This window comes from Osmia bicornis, chromosome 16, assembly GCF_907164935.1.
Source record: "Osmia bicornis bicornis chromosome 16, iOsmBic2.1, whole genome shotgun sequence".
Classification (NCBI taxonomy): domain Eukaryota; kingdom Metazoa; phylum Arthropoda; class Insecta; order Hymenoptera; family Megachilidae; genus Osmia; species Osmia bicornis.
In genome coordinates, this window is record NC_060231.1 from 8,082,447 (window position 1) to 8,101,928 (window position 19,482).

Consider the following 19,482-nt stretch of genomic DNA (forward strand, 5'->3'; position numbering starts at 1 on the left):
ATGAATGAATGAATTAATTAATTAAATGTTGAAATTTGTTAGTTGTAGTTGTTCGTTTTACGATTATCGTTAATTGATTAACGACAACTCTTTTACCTTTGCAGGATGGCTCAAATAGAAAGGTGATCCTAAAAGGTGAAAACCTACACCATCCAGTATCTTTAGACGTTTTCGAAAGTAGTCTATACTGGACAACCAGACGGACAGGAGAATTAATGAGGCAAGATAAATTCGGCAGAGGTGTGCCAGAAGTTATTGTCAAGAACATAGCTAGTCCAGGAGGAGTGAAGGTGTACCATCCGTTGAGATACAATACCACGTTGAGGAATTTCTGTCACGACGATCAATGCACGCACCTTTGCGTTCCAATTCCCGGTGGTAGTCGGTGTCTTTGTTCGGATAGTATCGGTCCCCTACAACAGAGAGAGACTACGCGTTCCAATGAACGCCATTGCGATGCCACGAACGAGAGACCGTTACCTGCGCCGAGAATCTGCCCTTGCAGAAACGGTGGATTATGCCAGGAAGTCGAGGACAATAAATTACAGTGCGCTTGTCCGGCTTACTTCCATGGAGAGTTCTGCGAAGTGATGGTGGGAGTTAGATCGAGCAATGCTACCGCTGCAATCGTTATTCCTATTGTTATTTCTGTCTTGGTCCTCCTTGGGGCTGCTGCTGTTATCATGGTGCTTAAGAAACGTCCATTGTAAGTATTTATTTTTTATCCATAAAAATACCATAAAAATCTCAAATTTTCGTTTAAATATATATGAATGAAACTTGATTTTGTTCATAGTGGAAAGCCTGGAGGTCTTGGCAGCTTAACCGGTGCTCAGAGTGTGTCCTTTAGACAGGGAAGCAACGTTGAGTTTGGTGTACCTGCTCATGAAAGAATGGTATGGTGCAAGGTTTCTTGAAATTCCTGCAATTCTAAAAGTTATAAATACATACGTAAATACATGTATTCACGTTCTCAGGAACCTCTGGATGTGGAGTACAACCTTGGTGACGTGAGCAACAAGAACAGAGACTTCAGTAATCCAATGTACGATGCTGTAAATACGGAAACAGGTACCACTAATGGCACCAGTGCGAGCAGCATGTACGAATTACCTGCTGAAATGAAACCATCCAGCATTCAGCACAAAGAACCTCCGCAGTTGCACCTGAAGAGGAAAGAACTTGATCCCACGCCCGTCGATTCGGGCAAGGACACACAGCAGTTGGTCGAGGAAGACAAGTCCGAGTGTTAGATAGTTTAACTATTTCGTGCAGTGACGTAGTTAGAAATTTTATGAGCCGATCAGTTATTTTCTATTCGATAACACGACGTACTGATCTATTTGTAAATTTGTTGCAGTTGTTACTTGTTTTATTTCAAAGGACCCGCAGACGTGTCTGTTGATTTTTAAATTTAATACAATTGTTTAACTAATTTTAAACTAAGACTAAACATTTTGTGTGTGTGTGTGTATCTGTGTGTATATGTGTGTGTGTGTGTATAATTTTATCTCTAAAACTATAGATTTTATTCTAGCAATTTTCAGAATACCGTTCAATTAAAACGGAGAAGCGTCGTAAAATTCACATAAATATTGTAATAAATCTGCGACAAAATTATGAATGTGGTTATACATTTTATGATCTGTTTTCTGTGAAGGATGCATCTAACTACGCCACTGTTTCTACATAGGGATGCTCTCGCATTTATGACACTTTAATCTCATTGTAAATGAAATAATTAAAACAAAGGATATCTTAGTTGGAAAAAGTAAAATTGAATGATTTAAAAGAAATCATGCAATATACACAAGTGTCATAAGAGTGAAAAATTGTTGAGATTATAAGAAAAGTATTGAATATTTATTTTTTCAATTACATCGAGAGTAAAGTGTAACTATAATGACGGGTTTGTGTCATCGTTAGGTGCGATTTGTAAGTCTTGTAAATACGATTATCGCAGAATATTAATATCACATTGTCCATGTACCATAAAGAAGCAAAACATTCCATATTTTCGAAAGCAGCTCGAGGCCGTATGCGTTGTGGGTAATGACATTAAAGGGTTGTAAGTTAAAGGCCTCGACGAGCGAGTCACCTCACAAAATAAGCGTTTTGTCGCGGTAAAACGGAGGCGAACTAACTCACTTTAGGCGAGAGAAAGAAAATTATTTTTTTCTCTCCCAAAGTTTTTGCTCGGCCACGTGAGCGTTGTTATGCGTTGTACATTTTTCTAGATTATACGTGGGGAACGTCAGTGTATAGTTTTTCTTTTCTTTTGCAGCAGCTGTGATCGTAAAATTTACAAATTGGGTCAAAGTATGCAAGGCGAATGAGCAAAGCGTATTTGTTTTGTTTTTATACGCTCCAAACGAGTGAGAGAAATCTTTTTTTTTTTTTCTTTTTTTCTTTAAATCTATTCAGTACAGTAGAATCTCGATTATAACGATTAAGAGAATTATTTTTAAGAATCATGCTAGGATGTTTAAATAAGTTTGATTGTAATTTTGGAATCTGCAGTTTGTTGTTGTATGTTGCGTATGAAATTATACAGATTGTTAACTTTACTTTTCATCAGTTTTCTTTTCTTTCATCACTGACCTTATAATTAATTGTACATATATATAAACTATATTGAATTAACTAATTAACTAAGCTAGAATTACATAATCTGATTGATTAGTTACAACAAAAGGACAGTTTCACAGAGTGATTATTTAATCAAGTTTCTACTGTACAGCTTTCTTTTTTTTAATGTAATGTTTTTTCTTTTTTATGTAAAAGAAGAAGGGTTGTACATAGGTTTACAGATTTAATGAAAAAAGCGAGCAGCACTGTTTCTTATAACATAATATAAATAAAAGATATATATATATATATATATATATATATAGTGTACAACATATATGTATATCTCTATGCATACAGGCAAATTGATGCCCAATATGAAAATTGATTTTACGTTGGGCAGGGTTCCAAAATGTCCTAATATTATTTTAATTACATCAGTATTTTTTTATTCAACCAACGAAATGACTATTGTTAATATATTGTTTGAATAATTGAAAAAAGTACCGTCCGAGAATAAACGATGAATTTTATCAGTGTGCTTTCATTTTAATTGTAAGATACGTTTGCTTCGAAGAAACGAAGTGGCTGAACAAACTGAAAAAGAAAATTTATTGAATATTGGAAATATATAACTTAATAAGAGTACAAAAGTAAATCTATTAATTGTATATGTATATGGAAATATAGTAACATATATTTTCGTAAGAAATTAATCTCTAATTAAATATTATTCTTAAAAAGATAGATAATTAAACTCATTGTCAGTATATCAAATTATAATGGCATTTGTAAGAATTTTTTGAAAAATCTAAATAGAATATTAGTTACATTCTTTATCCATTTCTACCATTATGCTATGTATATTTTTATATATCAGTCTTTACTATCTAAAACGTAGATAAGTCAATAAGAATCACAAGTATAAAACTTATCAAATTAACAGATTTTTCTCGATATTCGTATTTTTATATTTACAGTATCCGAAGAAAATGTAACACGGAAGAGTGTGTAATTATTGTGTTGAACAAAGTTAAGGATTTGTCAAGAATAATAATTAACAAACAACCATGCGTGGATATTTATAAAGCTATTCAACTTTAGTCGCTGTTTGTTCATCATATTGAATAGATGGGACCATAGGAGGCTTAAATCCATACTCCATCTTCGACTGCCTAAAGCTACCAGTATTTCCTTCCTGTCTGGTTCTCCTCATCGTCGACTGAACATCCGGTGGTGCATATTGGATCGACTTGGACTGTATTCCAAGAGAAAGCTGCACTTTACGTGGCACAGGACCTACGTATTCATCGATAACTTTATCCTTCTCTGGAAATGACCTTCCATAAAATACTAAATTACCATTATTACCGTTCAACGAGGAATAGACCAGGGAATGAGGATACTGAGTCCCATAAGATCCAAACTTCTTTGGCAAGGCGTGTACCGATGACGATTGCCTAACGAAGGGCCGATTTACAGCCAGATAACCTGAACCATAAAATTGCGTGGAATTGTAATGATTCTTCTCGTAAGATGGCCCCAATGGTGCCTGGAAGTTCTGTTGTCTGATCTGTTGAAAATTTCCATCATTGTAAATTAATGGCGGTGCTGGTGCTGTCTTAACCAGTTTAGGAGTCTCTAAAGGATATGGCCTGATCTTCTCCATATCCAGAGGATGAGGTCGAGGATGATGAACAACAGTCTTCTCTATCACCTTTTCCACAGGGATTGGAACTGGAACTGGTACAGACTTCTCTACTACCTTCTCCACTGGAATTGGAACTGGCTGTGGAATCCTCAAGTGAATGGGTAAAGGTATGATAAACCTTTGAACAGCAAGAGGCACCTTCTTCTCGATCACCTTCTCCACGTGCACCGGATATGGAATACGAATTTGTTTCTCTACTACCCTGTCGACAGGCACCTGTACAGGGAACGGTTGAGGGATCGTAATCTGCTTCTCTATCACTTTTTCAATCTGATATGGCACCTTCTTCTCATCCACATTTACTGTGCGATAGACATGAACCTTCTCCCCAGGGTAATGCTGAGGAACGGCCATCAGAAACCTTACTTCCGTTGATGGTTCATTTGTAGGCTTTATTAGTAAGATTTCAGGTACTTCTTCAGATGCTTGAGAGTTCTCTACGTTGCCTAGAGCTGGCAAGTTATCTATAATCCCAACCGGGTCATATTCGTTCTTAGCGATACCTTCTGTAGCGATAGTATCTGGAATTCTTTGAATTTTCGAGTACCTTCCAGCTGTCTGATTATCTTGTACGTCTTCCAATTGTTCTCTAGCATCGAACACAGGCTTAACGTCTGTCGAATGAGCCACAGTCTGATCCACTTGAACAACGTCATCCTCGTTCACGGTATACTCGTAACGATTTCGTTCCGGATTGTTAGAGGATACAGTCTCGTCTAGTATCTCGTTATTCTTGTAAACGTTAATCTGGCTGGCTCTCTGATCCTTTTCCTGACCACCCTGTGGTGGCTTTCTGTAATCAGTCTGCTGTCGTTGCTTGAAATTTGACGATTGCTGAACATAAGGTACAAACTCTAACGGATAGTGTATCTCGTGTACAGGTGCTGTATGGAATACTTCCACTGATTTCTGGATCTCCACAGACTGCGTGGGACCATTCGATGCCACCATTTCTGATATTTCTTCCTGTTGCGACAGTTGATCAGTCTGGAGAGTGGAATTTCCTGAATCAGTGGCGGCGTCGTTTTGAATGATGCTTTCAATATCGGTGGTAACAACAGGAACTTGCGATGGGTCAGGCTCGTTCCGAGGGTACTCCTTGGTGAAAGTAACTGGGTCATTGACCGAATTTATCTCCTGTACTACGTTCATCATTGCTACACCCACTTGCAGAGGATTTAAGACAGCCGAGGATGTTGCCAGATAGCTAGACTCTGCTGCTTTTGACTTGATTGTTTCCAACGATGCTGGAGTTGACTGTGGTTCATCGTTAATGATCGTATAACCAGTTGTCGTGGCGAATGAGTATCTCTTTTGTTGCGGCAGATCAGCTACTACGATTGGACCAGTGAACTTACCGAAAGATACCTGTTGCAAAGGCGCTGAAGTGGACGAGACTGTATCCTTGCTGCTGGAAGAAACAACGTTCTCCTTGTTATAGTCTATAGTATCGCTATATTCTTCTTCTCCTCCGGTTTTCTTCGGCTTCGGTCCTCTCTGAGACTCTGAGGCTTTACCTGATGCTACAGGATGTCTATCTTTAGAGAACAGATTGGCAATGCTATCCGAAGCGTTTAGTTTCTTGATTACAAAAGGACGAGAGTTTTTTCTGTGTTGTTTTCTATAATCTTCGGATAAGGAAAGCGTATCCAAAGGCCTGAATCGATCCCGTCCAACATTCTCATTGCTCTTGGATCTAAACGAAGGAGACGAACGTACTCGTTGCCCAAACTCTCCCACGTATTCAAGGTCTGCCTGATCCTCTGAATTCGAATACGCCAAGTCGTTGAAGCTGTCTTGTATAGGATAGTTGTTCGATGTCGTAGTTGAATCTTGCACTAGAATTTCTTTAGACGGAATATATTCCACCGTGGCTGTCTCGTTGGGGCTATTTTCACTGGTTCTTGCTAATCTTGATACATTTTTTCTTGATTCATTATGGGTGTCTTGTTGAAAATATCTTGTTTCCAATGGCAATGGCAACATATATGGTTGAACAAGCTGCTTTGTGAGTTGTTTATTCTAAAAGAAAAGAAAAGAAAAGAAAAGAAAATTACCTAATCAATCGTTGAATAGTCATTTCTATGGAAACATTTCCTTTTACCAGTGAAAGCGTATAGGAAGATTATTATTGAACATAAAAATACATGATTCTGACGCAACGAGTTACGACCGAGTACAGAAACGTTTAAATGTGTCCTAAAAAGCGCGTTTGCAGTGAAACGGAATGATTTAGGTGTGCGCGTTCAATGGTCAGCATTTTCAGCGTTGAAAGTGAAATGACTTTCCAGCGGCCAGGAAGGGAAAGTGAGGAAATTGATGTTCGTTGAGCTTCGAGGAAATTTGATCGATTAACTTGTATTCATATGCGTTTCAGTTAATTTCTCATCGTTTCCCTCTGAAATAAAATACAATGGCACAATTATCGCATTTCCTCTGCTCTATTGATTTGATGGTTAATGAGTTATTTAACCTTGGAAAGGTATTTAGCGACCTTATCTATTGTTTTTCTTTTCCTAAAACTTTCTTTTCATTTCAGAAAAATGTAAAAGTAGAATTTAGGTACTCCTAATTACAATTTCTCAAGTCCATTCTCTGATACATACCACTTCACGATTGTCCTCATTCTTGTTTGCAAATTTCACATCCAACTCTTCTGGACGTTCTGCTTTGATGGACTCAGTTGATTCAGAAGACAAGATGAAGATCCTTTCATGTGGAGAATGTACATCACCGGTGATCTCTTCCTTTGTTCGATTGCCGATCCTTTCTTGTTCATAATTCAATTTCTGAAAGCAAATAAATCCTCTTCAGTGTATGCAGGTGATGATTATCTACTGGTGAGGACAGGCTGTACCAGTCATCAAAGACATCAGTGGGCGAGGCTGAACGTTTGACCCAATTTGTCGCAGGTAAAAGTAAAAAAGAGATGAAGAAGAAGAAGAAGAAGAAAAAGAGTGTAGAAAGGAAACTCTTGATTGCAAATATTTTTTATCCTAATAAGGCTATCAGTGAAACGTTTCTACGCTTGAAAATATGTTAAAACAGTCGATTGGGTAAATGGCAAATCGAAATTTCAATTAATTCTTTATACAATAAGTTGACGATGAATTGAGATCTTAGTACATACTGCTAGACACGTTCGGTGGTTCGGATCCCGTTAAGTGGAGTAACGTGGATCGAGCAAAGGCTGAAAATAAGTGGTGGCTGGTGAGTCGGGATAAGAGAAAGGTGGACACTTACGGTACACCACTGGCTGTCTTCCTTTCTCCTGACAAATTCGAGCGAGAAGAAAGGCGAAACGGGAAAAGATGCGCGCCGCATTCTTGCAGCTTGCGCTAAAGAAAAACCAGTGAGAGTAGTGCTATCCAGTACAAAACAACGCCGCAGTTCAAAACAGGCAGACCTTGTTTCAAAATAATTTTATGTCTCTCCCAAATTTTCTTCCTGCTGCCATGATCAAATTTAATCAGAATGGCTAGCTAATTTTTCTATCACTTTAGAACACTTTTTGTATCTTGTGTTACAAGAAACTTGCCCACAAGTCCCGTCGCGTCGGTTCTCAAACGTTTTCCACCCGAAAAGGGATACCCTCGAAGAAGAAGAAGAAGAAGAACATGCGTTTCACTGGCCCTTTCTCGAAACTCGAATACCACCTTGAAATTCTATACTGCGGCAAAATGATCGTTAAAAGAGAAATCAACAGATTATATTTCGAAAGGATTCGATTCGTTGACGAAGAAGTTGGTCGTTGGTAATCTGATTCTATGAGATTGGTTCAGAGAAAATGAACACAATATGTATGTATTTCCTTTCATTTGGACGAGAGAATTCAAACTAACAGTGAGAACACTTTTTTCATCTACTGTAAATTGGAGCAGTGGAAATGTAAAGAAAAACAAGGCTAGTCCGAGCAGAGAAAGAGAAAGGAAAGGAAAGGAAAGAAAACAGGATCGTTAACGTGGAATTTTTGACAGTAGGTGGGTCAACCCTCGACACCAGCTTTCATCCGAAAGTGCGCAGAGAAAGTGTTGGTGGTACCTTTTTTCTTCAGGAGGAAATTGTCGTTATACCATCTTGAAGAATGGAAGTTTACCATAAAAGTTTAGAGTATTGAAAATCAATTTCTTTGATCTAGAAAATGAACCACTTTTGTAATTACATTGAAACATTTAAATCAACGATTAAAGATGATTCTATTCCCTATGAATCGTGATCTGCAAACCTTAATTATAGAAGATTGCATATGATGTTCGAGGAAGAGGCAGTGCGAGTGACCTAGAGAATTACATTTAAGGAGAAAGCAGTGTCAAGTACTGTGAAATATCCTCATCCTTATCCAAAGAAATTTTCTTAAAAAAGAATAAGAAGAAATCTTTTTAGATTCTATAACGATTCTTTCAGAGAAAAATCTGAAGAGCTTTTTAAGCGAACACGTTTCTGGTGATGGAAAGACTGATAGAGCCTTCGAGGCAACCTTCATCCGCAAGTTTTAAGTGAAAGTCGTCCTTAACCTTCGCACGCTGCCTAGGTCGTTTTCACTCGCAATCTCATTCTCTTCCGTCTAACAAAGTTCGCGTGTATGCAACGTATCGTAACCAAATGCGTGTGGTTGATATTGTGAAGCGAGGGATGCAAAGTGAGAGGTGTGAAGATATTGAATGTAAAATTAAATGAATAGAAACTGGAGTGTGAAATACAGAATAGAAAATGATACGAGTGAAAATCAAACGTTTCATATCTTTCATATGAAAGCGTGGGTGTTAAATATATATCATTGAGTGATCAATGTTAGTGCATAGGAGAGTTGCAGCGGGTATCTACCGCGGTTCTACACAAGGTATCTCTTGAATGACACCCGCAAGTAGATCGAGGTTAAGGATTTCTATGCCTGAAGGTTGAGGATGTCTCTGCACGGTGTGTACCGGTTCGAGGGTTACGCGTGAGAGGTTCTCTCGTTTTACGCAATGAGACGTGTTCTGCATATTCTTCGCTCCGTATCCTCCGACGTCGAAAGTAACTTCCTGATTGTTCTCAGAGCAATCTATCGTTTATCAACATTGTTGTAATAGCTAATAATAGCTGAGGCACACACCTTGGCTGAGGCATCGCCAATTATCTTTAGCTGAAATCTAACTGAAAAAATTGAAATGATTGTATTCTGAACAATTGCAGTTGCAGGTCTTATGAAACTGTTTAGTGAAAAGAATTTGAATGGGAATGAAAGCCGGGAAAATTTGCAAATCATCGACGTACTATGCTATGGTGCAGGAAAGTTACCTTTTCGTTGCTCCAGTTTCCACGTGAATCGGATTCCAATGTCGCTGTCACGGTTCTTATCCATATTAGCACAGCCACCTGTAAAGAAGAGCAATTTATGTATTCTCTACTGAAAAATTTCTTACTTCCTCTCTGTTAAAAAAAATATCATTTCAGTCTTATAATGACAGAAATTATGTTAATGATCTTCCTGGTTTGATAGTTGTTAATATGAGAAAAATTCTAGTGTAAATTCATAGCATGATTTATGTGATTGGAAACGGAGTTACGCGTGCCTTCCTCATAATGAACATCATGAATGAATATAATAGAATACAAAACTAGTTTTCACGCTTCTTTGGCAATGGATATCAGCGCGTATACGTTATACAATATATTAACGTAATTAACACAATATTATTGTTGATTATAAATTTTAAACTATGTATTGAATTTCACTGCAAGTTTAATTATTATTATTATTATTATTATTATACTGAAAGTAAAACATTATTCAGTGGTTTTGTTAGAAGAATTAGAAATATGTATGTAATGAAAATGATTAATACTGGAGAATAAAGATGATAAACTTACAATGTAATAAAGTTTCATGTCTATTGCGTGTGGATTGGCCAGTCGTTGAACGAAATAGACCTTCCTACACTTCCAGGATGTGTTCTTCTCTGTTCTCTCGTGCGGTTACCAATCCTCTGAAGCCTCAATCCAATGCACGCACTGCGGAAAGAAACAGTGTACTACTTCGTCCCGATGCGATACACTTGACTTAACCGGTAGCTCCAGTTATCCCCACGCATCAAAGGAGCTCGAGGAGAGCTACGATCGCCTTAAAGATCCCTCGACCAGCATCCACTGCATACAGTCATTATCGATGATATACATACTCCATCCAATAGTAAATGTGAACTAGCACAAGAAAAGATTATAATGTTCAGTGCAGCGTAATTAATTTGTTTGATAAAATCATATATTGATAATAAAATGTACCATGCAAATTCAACTACTTGTAGTTATCTGTACTTTAGAGTACAATTACTTCAATTACTTCAATTATATGTAATATCATTATAATAAAGTCCTTGAAAGTATTATAATCATCTAGAATGTTAAATAGAATGTTAATTTAGAAGGTAGGTAGCCATGGTTTACCATTCTATGCCAATTAGTTGCTAAGGAGTTTTCATAACAAAGTTGTGGTGAAAAGCTGGTCTTATGCTTAAAATCTCAACGACTGCCGTCGATATTAAAAGTTTCTTTATATACTTCGTCTAGTGTATGCATTTTAATTATATTTATGTCTTGCAGCCGGTTCTCCGCATAGGAAGGCGAGTTCGCGTGGAGGGGGCTGAAGCGATCAAATGAAAGGTCGTGAAAGTGACATTGACGGAACCAGTGGATTCTCCATGATCCTACGATTTTCCTTTCTTCTTTTCCTCGACTATTATTCCAATTAATAAGCGAATCTTTCGTCAAACGAAATCCACGTAAGCGTTATAAGCTTCACAGTGTAAACGGGAAGTTCGTTGCTCTGTTCTTTCATTTCATTTCATTTCATTTCATTTCATTTCATTTCATTTCATTTCATTTCATTTCATTTTATTTCATTCATAACAACCTAAAAACGTTCAAAAACGATCATTCCATTCTTTTATATACAATAAAGCAATGATGTCTGAATAAAAATAACCGTGATATTTAATTCCCTTATGATTAAATTGTTGAATTGTATCAAAGGATCATTATTTGCAAGATAATCCATTTGAATCCAAATGGATTACGTTTCAAAGCGGTTTCGCTCGATGACGCGCGTTATACTTTTTTCGTACAATTTATCAGCGACTAGGCAATAAATAAATAGTTATCTCCCAGCTATTCGATTTTACTCCTTACTTTCATTCACCTTTCACTGCTTCTCATAGCGAATTTATACGCATTCCTTTTGCAAGATAAGTATAGGAATTGTGTCGTGAATGGATTGAATATCATTCTGTGATTGCCAAAATAACCGTAAATAACTGTAAATGAAAAAAAATAAACACAGTCAATGGTTATGTCACCATATTAACACAAAGTAAATATTTACGCTTATATTTGATTTAAATATTTTCTATTATATATCACAAATACTTGTTTACCTTACTGTTAATAATGGGCTATAAAACCAATAAATGTTGTAGGTACTTACAAACATAATAGTATTTGCATCTAAATCCTGTAATTATCCTAATCTTTTAAGTATATAATTACTCGTTTCGTGCTGCGACCCGTCAGTCTGTCTTCGGACAGCGAGGAAGAAGGGATTCACGCTATCGTCTTCGACAGTGGCGCCATCTATACAAAAAGGGCTCAAACTATTCGACAACTTATCGACCGGTTTACCGACACTGGTTTGACCGTAAGCGCCATCTATCAGGAAACCGCGGAACACGGTCGTCGATTAGTTTCGAGGGTTTCCCGATAGATGGCGCTAGCGGTTAAACAAGTGTCGGTAAACCGGTCGATAAGCTGTCGAATAGTTTGCGCCCTTTTTGTATAGATGGCGCTAGAGGTCAAACTAGTGTCGGTAAACCGGTCGATAAGTCGTCGAATAGTTTGCGCCCTTTTTGTATAGATGGCGCCACTATCGAAGACGAAAGTACAACCTCCTTACTCTTCACTGTCCGAAGACAGACTGACGCGCTTCTGCGCTTGACGGCTAATTTATAGAGCCGAGTTTGTACCAAGTGTTTCATATGTTTATTTACATGTGTATTTAATTATTAAAATCTCTTTACCAATCGATGCTGTAATTATTTCAAATTTTTCCCTGGTTTTGGTATTTAACAACTGAAATGAATTTAACAATTAGTCGTAGATTGTTATGCACCAAAATGAACAATATTTATATGTTTGGAGGTTATTTGAGTCGCAATTTTGCAACCATTGATGATTATAATATTAAATGGACTCGGCCAGAGAGAACTACTTTTACAGATCCTAAATTTAGTGGAGATCTAGGATTAGATGTAAATGTAAAACCCACTGATATTAAACTTTATTACGAAAAATCAAAAGAATTAGAAGAGTAAGTATGTCTATTGAAAGTCTTATGTACATATTACTTAATTAAAATATAACTTGTAAGATTGTTAACGAAGGTATTTCATATACCGATCAATCATTGAAACAGTGCAGATGATGTTGTAAAAAGGATGTTTAGTTTGAAGTTTCAACGAAACAAAGAAACTAGAAGGCTAAAGAGTGAGAAAATAATGCGCCTTGTAAAAAGACACGTCTGTGATCGAGGTTCTATGGAAGTTAGCAGTAAGTGCACGAGCGAAAATATTAACATGGCTGTTTGTTTAAACGTTAAGCGGATATTATCTCTTCTATTCGTTTATTTATAACAATTTAAATATCGTATAAAAATTTTTACCATTTTATAAATCATTTCAGTTGCAGCAATGACTAGCGAGATACACGATCTACAAAAGTATTACTTGGAACAACCGAGCAACAAGCGAGCTAAAGTATTTCTAAAAGAACTAATTGAGAAAAGAAAAAAATGCCTTAAATTTCTACGTAGTTTGGATTATGGGCGATTCGAGTGGGTTCTTGAACAACTGAATCTTGAATATAAACTATTACCAGAGTAAGATATTTCTTCTTTATAGATAGAGGATAAAATAGTTCAATGATTGCTATAATTCTGTATTGTGTTTTTTAATTACAGGAAACCTAATATGATATCAAGAAAAGATTCGTTAAGAATGTTGACAGAAGAGTATTGTAATAATATAATTCAAGGAAAAATTGATGCGTATAAAGTTGAATTGAAAGAGAAACAGAAGAAATTCTACCTGGAAAAAGCTGAAAAATTAACATTCATTATGAAGGAAGAAAAAGAATGTGGTTTAACGCCAACGGTAACGGAAGAAGAAATTGAAGATGCTCGGCAAAAAGTGGAACTATTAAATAAATCTGAGCAAACAGATTCATCGAGTGATATAAACGAATAAATTGTTTCAAAGTTGACATTTTTATATAGATTCTTTTCCATCATTTTGTTTCACAGGGTAGTTTGTAATGAACTTTGTTACATACATTTAATGGTAACGAAATATGAAAAGTGTTGTTTCTTATTGAGTTACAACCAATTTTAAAAATATACTGCGATTGGTAATGTTCCAATCAAAGAAGATTATTGTATATAATTTTTTACGTTATAATGAATTTTCGATTTCACCGATAACCCCCACAGCGCTCAATACGTTAATACAGGTATTTCGGAGAAAGTTGAATAGCAATGAATATACCATTATAAAGTTACTCGAATTTTCTAATTAATACATTAGATTGCAGCAGGTGTTTTATCGGTATTGTAATAATAGCTCATGCGCACATTATTTTCAACAGGTGAAGATGTTCCCACGACTTCAGGTTGCGCATCCCTTTCGTTGTACATACATACATACATACATACATACATACATACATAGTAGGTACATATAAAGGAAGGCCCAAAAAATGTAAGTGAACGTTCTCGTGCATACCGGGTCCATCGTATGAAACGGGTCCCTATATGGATTAATCTAATGGAGGATGATTCAAAGATTCTTAAGATCACCCTGTATAAGTCGTATATAAGGATGAGCTGGATGCTGATGTTCTATTCTCTACAGAACCGTCGTCGTGAAAGAAAGTTCCGTTAGATTTCTTTCAAAATTTCAAAAAAAGTTCACTCGTCATAAATTACCTGTAAATCCTTTATTTAAAAACATATTTTTATCCAAAGATGTGATTTATCACGTTAATCTTTTAATCTTGATAAATGATACAACAGAGAAAAGGACTTTGGAAAAGTGCATCTTTAATTATTAATTGTGATAATTGTAGTGTTGCCAAAATGCGTTTGCAGTTTTCCAAAAGTGTTACCAACAAGGTTGGCAAATAATTAAGTTATTATACTTTTAAAATTATTATAATTATTTTCAATAGTTTTAATACAGGTATACTTTACTTTATCGAGTTAAGTAGGAAATTTTCCAAATGAATTTTTTTCTAAAACCAAATTTATTCTGCAATTTCTAATAATATTTGGTTTTAGAACACCTTATACGTATACGTATTGGCACACCTTAGAAGATATTGTGCAAGAGAATCTGTTGGCCGCATGCGCGGTAGATCGTTGAATCTTTGCCACTTTCCTATTAGTATTTCCAACATTATTAATGTTTCGTTTCTTCTAGGTTGTAATTTTATGCTGCATTTTGAAGCTAACCATCGCTGGTGTTCTTCAACAGTAAGATTACGTATACATAAGCATAAAAAATTATTACATCTATACGTGTAACGTTATACAATATGAATATTGTTCGTAGGCGGTTTCCTTGTGCACCAGTTGATGCAATTACTGGAAATGGTGCCGCAGTACCAGTGGCTTGCGCCCTGAAATCAATCGGAAGTAAAGTAGAACCTGCGCTTCCGACTTACGTCAAGGTCACCGCTCCGATCGCGTATAGGCCATTGCCGAAGACGTCGTCACTGGTGTACATTGCCCCGCCAATTTTTAAAACAGCCTCAGCTGTCGTTGCCACTGAAACAAAAAGCGAAAATCATCAACCGGAATTCGCCGTACGTCATTTCAACTCGTTCAACTCGTTCAACTCGTTCTGCACAATCTGACCATTTATCTTTTTTCTGCAGGCATACCCAAAATATTCCTTTAATTACGGTGTCCTGGATGGATATACAGGAGATTCAAAGTCAGCCTGGGAAGAAAGGGATGGTGACACTGTAAAAGGCGAATATTCTGTAGTCGAGGCAGATGGGTCCATTAGAACGGTCACTTATACGGCTGATGACCATAATGGGTTCAACGCTGTCGTAACAAAGAACGAACCGCCGAAGAATTCGAGGCAAGAAGTTAATGTGAAAAGATTTCTACCGGTTACGATTCTTCCCGATTCTCATTAGGAGACAAATCAAACTATCCATCTGTGAAGCGTTTTCATTTTTTTTCTTTCATGTTAATCGTTCAATCACTTATTGTCACAAACAATTCAAGAGATCCCTTTCTTTATTAACAATATTTTATTTAAATATAGTAGATACAAAAAATATTTTTTTCAATTTTTCTATCACTTTTTCCTTAAAAATTCATCTTCACAACTATGAATAATTAAAATTTACGAAGATGAAAGAAACTTACGTTCTATTATTAGGATATAATACTGCTAAAAATAAGATTTATCTGCAAAGAAAAAAGAGTAATTAACATTTTATCTATTTGCTTGAAATTAATTGGAATCATCATTATTCTTTTTTTTTTTTTCTTTTTTTACAGCTATAAGTTTCAATACTCTATTTGCTTTGTATTTTACACTATGATAGAATAGAGAGCTTTATACAGAAGAAATGACAGTCTATAAAGTAGTCTTTTATAATAATAATAATAATAATAGAACAGATCAATCACATAAAAATGACTATTTCTAATACTTGGCAACAGATGCTGTATTTGTCATGAAAGAAAAGAATAAAAGCTAAAAACAATGTGATAATTATACTTTTAAATTTAATAGATACTGTTCCACTGACTAATATAAAAAACATTTCCGAGTTCTTAATGTTTGATTTCTTTTTATCCCTAACTATTAGTCTGATATAATACTACATTCGTCGCCTTCTAACTTGGTCTGTTTATTCCTGAAATATTAGACCAAAAAGAATAATTGCCTTGTGGTGGCAAAACGTGGTGATCGATCTTCTCCATCGTTCAGTTTTTATGTATCTCCTAAATAATCCTAACGTTCTTATTGCTAATGTATGTTTTTTTATAAAAAAAATCAATGTTCATAGTGCAGTTATTGTAAAGAAAGAAGAAAAGAGAAAACAGTAAAATCTTATACATTGATAGGGTCAAGTGAGACACAAGGAAAGAAACAAGTTTGTTCAATCCTGCACGGATGGTCGGTTAAGCGATGATAACAGTTTGATGGTATTCTACCTATTCCTAGATCTCTTGTTACTGTTCTTTTTAGCACTGTTTCCAGATTTGTTTTTCGAGGGTTCTTTTCCAGTATTCTCTTTCAAGGAGACATGCTCGAGACTGCCGTTGCTCGCATGTCCATTTGCAAATTGTCCAGAAATCTCGGTGGAAGATGTGAGAGATCCGTTCTGATTATACTGGCCAGATAAAGAATGGTTCTTTCCACTTGATTCCTTATTACCATTGCTGCTACTACTATTCTGGGTTGTTCCATGAGAATTAACAAGGCTGCAATTGTCTTCGCTACCGCTGTTGCCAATCTGTGACTCCGATTCGCTGTATCGGTCAACTGGAATCAAGTTTAGAATGGGAGAAACCGCGATCCACGACCTTTGATCGATAACTGTTCGACTTATCTACTTGCAATTTGATCAATGATTGCGTAAGCGTTTGCCGTTCAATAATGATGTTGATGATGATGATGATGATGATGATCATTTATTTGATCGATTAAACGATTAGGAAGATTCAAAGATCAATTCATAATGTTATCAAGTATTGTATCAGAAACTGTCTAAACAATTACAGAGTACAAATACAATTTGCTTTCATATAAGCACAGAGGTTTCATTAAACTCTTATAGATCTTTCAAATATCTGTATGTGTAAATAATCTTTAACTGGAATTATTTAATCGATCAAAATCTATGCTTTTATATAACTTTTACCGCTTATGTGGAAAAATCTAAAAGCAAATATAGCGAATATAGCAAATATGTGAAAGTGCATTATCATTTGCTATGATTTTTATGAAACTGAAAAGAAAACCATACATGTAATTGGTAAAACACTTCAAAATCAAAATCTAAATCTAAATGCTATTTTACATAATTCTTTTAGGCACATGTTGAATTTTAAAAAAAGTTGTTTAAGAATATAAAAGAAATTTTCTTGTTACATCCACATTAATATACAGAAAACATGAATTTATTTCAAGCTCAGATACAGAGGAAAGATAAATCTAGAAAATAAAGTAACAATGCCAAGCTAATGTTTTCTACATTTTCAATGTGTACAAGAAAAGCAAATTACAAACATACTACTGACATACATATAGAATATAGAAGAAAGCAAAATAGTAGACAGAATGTTCAAATTAAGCATTAAACTTTTTATAAAACTTCTGGAAATTGGTAACAGAAATAGATAAATATAAACGAAAACAAATAGAAAAAAAAAAATTTTTCATTTTAATTAAAATTTTAAGTGCTACACTAATCGTAAATTTTTCTAAGGAAGTTCAAAATAAATTACAAACATAGACTAAGCAAAGAAAAAGAATAAATTAAAATTTATAATATACGGAAGAAAAAAAATTGTTTTTAAAAATTATTATATGTATATATTAACAGGATAGATTCCTTCGAATCTGTCGTTCATTCATCCAATCGTGCTTTACAACATTCCATATTTATTACAATTCTTGGAAGACAGTATGATTGAAACATTGAAGAGATAAAGAAACACAATCTGAAATAACTTAGCAAATAAAAAGAACTATTCTTAAGGAGAGGATAAAAGAGAAAAGTTGGAAAGGATGATGGGATGAAAACTAAAAATTGTATTCTTTCTTTTTTGCTTTTTAAAGAATTAACTATCTCAGGAATATCCATTGAGGTCCTTACTTTTTTCCTGGGTATTTTCGACCAGTCCGCTGACAGCCTGCAAATGTTTAATTTTCCATTGATTAAAATCATATTTTCTTCAAATATAACAAATATCCTAATCCTAAGTTATCTGCAGAGTAAAATTGTATATTTTTATATATCTTATGGCACAGGCTAAAGATAATCATATATTTCTCATTGTATCATTAATTTCATTAGACTCAAAAATCGTCCTTTTCAGACTTGACAATTATTTTAATGGAAATAGTTATAATAATCGTATTAGGTCATATCTATATTCCTATTAGAACTGAAACTTCAATTCCAAGTTAATTAATTCATTACTTACTGCCATAGAGGTGATTGATGATTTTGAAAAAAGCCTTTCTGCTTCTTTGAATTTCCTATTTCGTTTATCTGCTTTACTATTGGTATTTTTGTTGCTGGCCAAATATCTATCCCAACCACGTATTATATTACCATATAATTGCGTGTCTTCCAAATAACTACCCTCAAACGCATAAATTTGACGTTCTAAATTGGCAAGAGTATCCTGGAAAATTATAAAACTTTATATAAAACAATGAACAAAAACCAAAAGTAAACGATACACTAATTGTACATGATATCGATCGAATGATAAAAATTTTACTAGCAATGGCATGATAATAATTATAAGGTAAAAGTTAATGATCCAAAAATTTGTTGTAGTATACGCTACAATAAAAAGAATGTAGGTATATAATAATTAAACAACAACAACAACAACAACAACAACGATTTGGAGTATTGATGTAAGAAGTAGATTAAATAATATATATAGAGACAGAGAATGATTGTAGAAGAAAAAGATTAATATAACCTAAACATATCTGAACCTTAGCAAAATTATTTATCTTTTAGAACTTTCATTAGACAATTAATGATTACAGACGCATCTTAGTTTTCATGATGATGATAATGATATTAATTGTTCTAGATACAGCGTATGCAAACAGAACTTGGAAAAAAGAAGGAGGAATGCAGTCTGACAGATGCTTTCATACTTACAGCTATTTCAGCTTTTCGCTTGACTAATTCAGCGAGTTCTGCTCGCAAATCGACGGAGGATTTCGTCGACATTACGTATTTAAATAAATTAACAAAACAATAACAGGAGATTAAATTTCTTTGAGTAAAAAACACTTTCTTTATAAGTAACAAAACTTTCTGATTCACTTGAAGTTGCCTGTTACTTGAAGTCAGAATCAAAACATTGGTTATGCAATGGCGGCTATATCTGAATTATT

General features: G+C 35.0%; 5 protein-coding genes across 15 annotated transcripts in view; 3 read left to right on the plus strand and 2 right to left on the minus strand.

The window, feature by feature from the left end:
• LOC114880068 (low-density lipoprotein receptor-related protein 2) overlaps window positions 1–2,567 on the plus strand; it is a 29,789-nt gene extending 27,222 nt beyond the window's left edge. The window contains exons 16-18 of the mRNA XM_029195676.2: window positions 105–706; window positions 797–896; window positions 978–2,567. Coding sequence (XP_029051509.2) covers window positions 105–706; window positions 797–896; window positions 978–1,253 — 978 coding nt within the window. The 3' untranslated portion in view covers window positions 1,254–2,567. The remainder of the gene's footprint in view (window positions 1–104; window positions 707–796; window positions 897–977) is intronic.
• Window positions 2,568–2,662: 95 nt separating this feature from the next.
• Window positions 2,663–12,212, minus strand: LOC114880062. Of its 8 annotated transcripts, none has more exons than XM_029195659.2 (7): window positions 12,126–12,212; window positions 11,742–11,887; window positions 10,544–11,571; window positions 10,133–10,462; window positions 9,560–9,637; window positions 6,886–7,068; window positions 2,663–6,301 (listed from the first exon to the last, which is right to left on the minus strand). In XM_029195659.2, the coding sequence occupies exons 4-7, from the start codon at window positions 10,148–10,150 to the stop codon at window positions 3,659–3,661; spliced, it is 2,922 nt and encodes a 973-aa protein (XP_029051492.1). In that variant the 5' UTR covers window positions 10,151–10,462; window positions 10,544–11,571; window positions 11,742–11,887; window positions 12,126–12,212; the 3' UTR covers window positions 2,663–3,658. The 8 variants fall into 8 exon arrangements, with proteins under 8 accessions (XP_029051492.1, XP_029051495.1, XP_029051494.1 ...); XM_029195662.2 differs by having other exon boundaries at window positions 10,544–10,654; window positions 11,447–11,571; window positions 11,742–12,138; XM_029195661.2 differs by having other exon boundaries at window positions 10,544–11,171; window positions 11,447–11,571; window positions 11,742–12,138.
• Window positions 12,213–12,263: 51 nt separating this feature from the next.
• Window positions 12,264–13,736, plus strand: LOC114880064 (28S ribosomal protein S15, mitochondrial). The gene is made up of 4 exons (XM_029195670.2): window positions 12,264–12,620; window positions 12,726–12,859; window positions 12,992–13,187; window positions 13,269–13,736. The coding sequence occupies exons 1-4, from the start codon at window positions 12,388–12,390 to the stop codon at window positions 13,552–13,554; spliced, it is 849 nt and encodes a 282-aa protein (XP_029051503.2). The 5' UTR covers window positions 12,264–12,387; the 3' UTR covers window positions 13,555–13,736.
• Window positions 13,737–13,820: 84 nt separating this feature from the next.
• On the plus strand, window positions 13,821–15,515 carry LOC114880065. Its single transcript, XM_029195671.2, has 4 exons — window positions 13,821–14,477; window positions 14,785–14,837; window positions 14,917–15,169; window positions 15,242–15,515. Exons 1-4 carry the CDS (start codon window positions 14,367–14,369, stop codon window positions 15,509–15,511), a joined length of 687 nt encoding a protein of 228 aa, XP_029051504.1. The 5' UTR covers window positions 13,821–14,366; the 3' UTR covers window positions 15,512–15,515.
• Window positions 15,049–19,431, minus strand: LOC114880066 (chromatin modification-related protein MEAF6). Of its 4 annotated transcripts, XM_029195675.2 has the most exons (6): window positions 19,244–19,431; window positions 18,543–18,746; window positions 18,212–18,248; window positions 16,545–16,875; window positions 15,747–15,788; window positions 15,098–15,131 (listed from the first exon to the last, which is right to left on the minus strand). In XM_029195675.2, exons 1-5 carry the CDS (start codon window positions 19,313–19,315, stop codon window positions 15,785–15,787), a joined length of 648 nt encoding a protein of 215 aa, XP_029051508.1. In that variant the 5' UTR covers window positions 19,316–19,431; the 3' UTR covers window positions 15,098–15,131; window positions 15,747–15,784. The 4 variants fall into 4 exon arrangements, with proteins under 4 accessions (XP_029051505.1, XP_029051508.1, XP_029051507.1 ...); XM_029195672.2 differs by lacking the exon at window positions 15,747–15,788 and having other exon boundaries at window positions 15,049–15,131; XM_029195674.2 differs by lacking the exon at window positions 15,098–15,131 and having other exon boundaries at window positions 15,702–15,788.
• Window positions 19,432–19,482: the final 51 nt, after the last annotated feature.

Bases quoted from the DNA above. Each gene is read 5' to 3' on its own strand.
- LOC114880062 (XM_029195659.2), bottom strand. The intron at 7,069-9,559 runs GTAACTTTCCTG...ATTTGCTTTCAG, and splicing joins GAAACTGGAGCAACGAAAAG to AAATTGAATTATGAACAAGA. The intron at 6,302-6,885 runs GTATGTATCAGA...CTTTTCTTTTAG, and splicing joins ATGAGGACAATCGTGAAGTG to AATAAACAACTCACAAAGCA.
- LOC114880064 (XM_029195670.2), top strand. From the start codon at position 12,388: ATGAATTTAACAATTAGTCGTAGATTGTTATGCACCAAAATGAACAAT. The intron at 12,860-12,991 runs GTAAGTGCACGA...AAATCATTTCAG, and splicing joins AGGTTCTATGGAAGTTAGCA to TTGCAGCAATGACTAGCGAG. The intron at 13,188-13,268 runs GTAAGATATTTC...TTTTAATTACAG, and splicing joins GAATATAAACTATTACCAGA to GAAACCTAATATGATATCAA.
- LOC114880065 (XM_029195671.2), top strand. From the start codon at position 14,367: ATGATACAACAGAGAAAAGGACTTTGGAAAAGTGCATCTTTAATTATT. The intron at 14,478-14,784 runs GTTGGCAAATAA...CGTTTCTTCTAG, and splicing joins CCAAAAGTGTTACCAACAAG to GTTGTAATTTTATGCTGCAT. The intron at 14,838-14,916 runs GTAAGATTACGT...TATTGTTCGTAG, and splicing joins ATCGCTGGTGTTCTTCAACA to GCGGTTTCCTTGTGCACCAG.
- LOC114880066 (XM_029195672.2), bottom strand. From the start codon at position 19,315: ATGTCGACGAAATCCTCCGTCGATTTGCGAGCAGAACTCGCTGAATTA. The intron at 18,747-19,243 runs GTAAGTATGAAA...ATAATTTTCCAG, and splicing joins AGCGAAAAGCTGAAATAGCT to GATACTCTTGCCAATTTAGA. The intron at 18,249-18,542 runs GTAAGTAATGAA...AAACATTTGCAG, and splicing joins CATCAATCACCTCTATGGCA to GCTGTCAGCGGACTGGTCGA.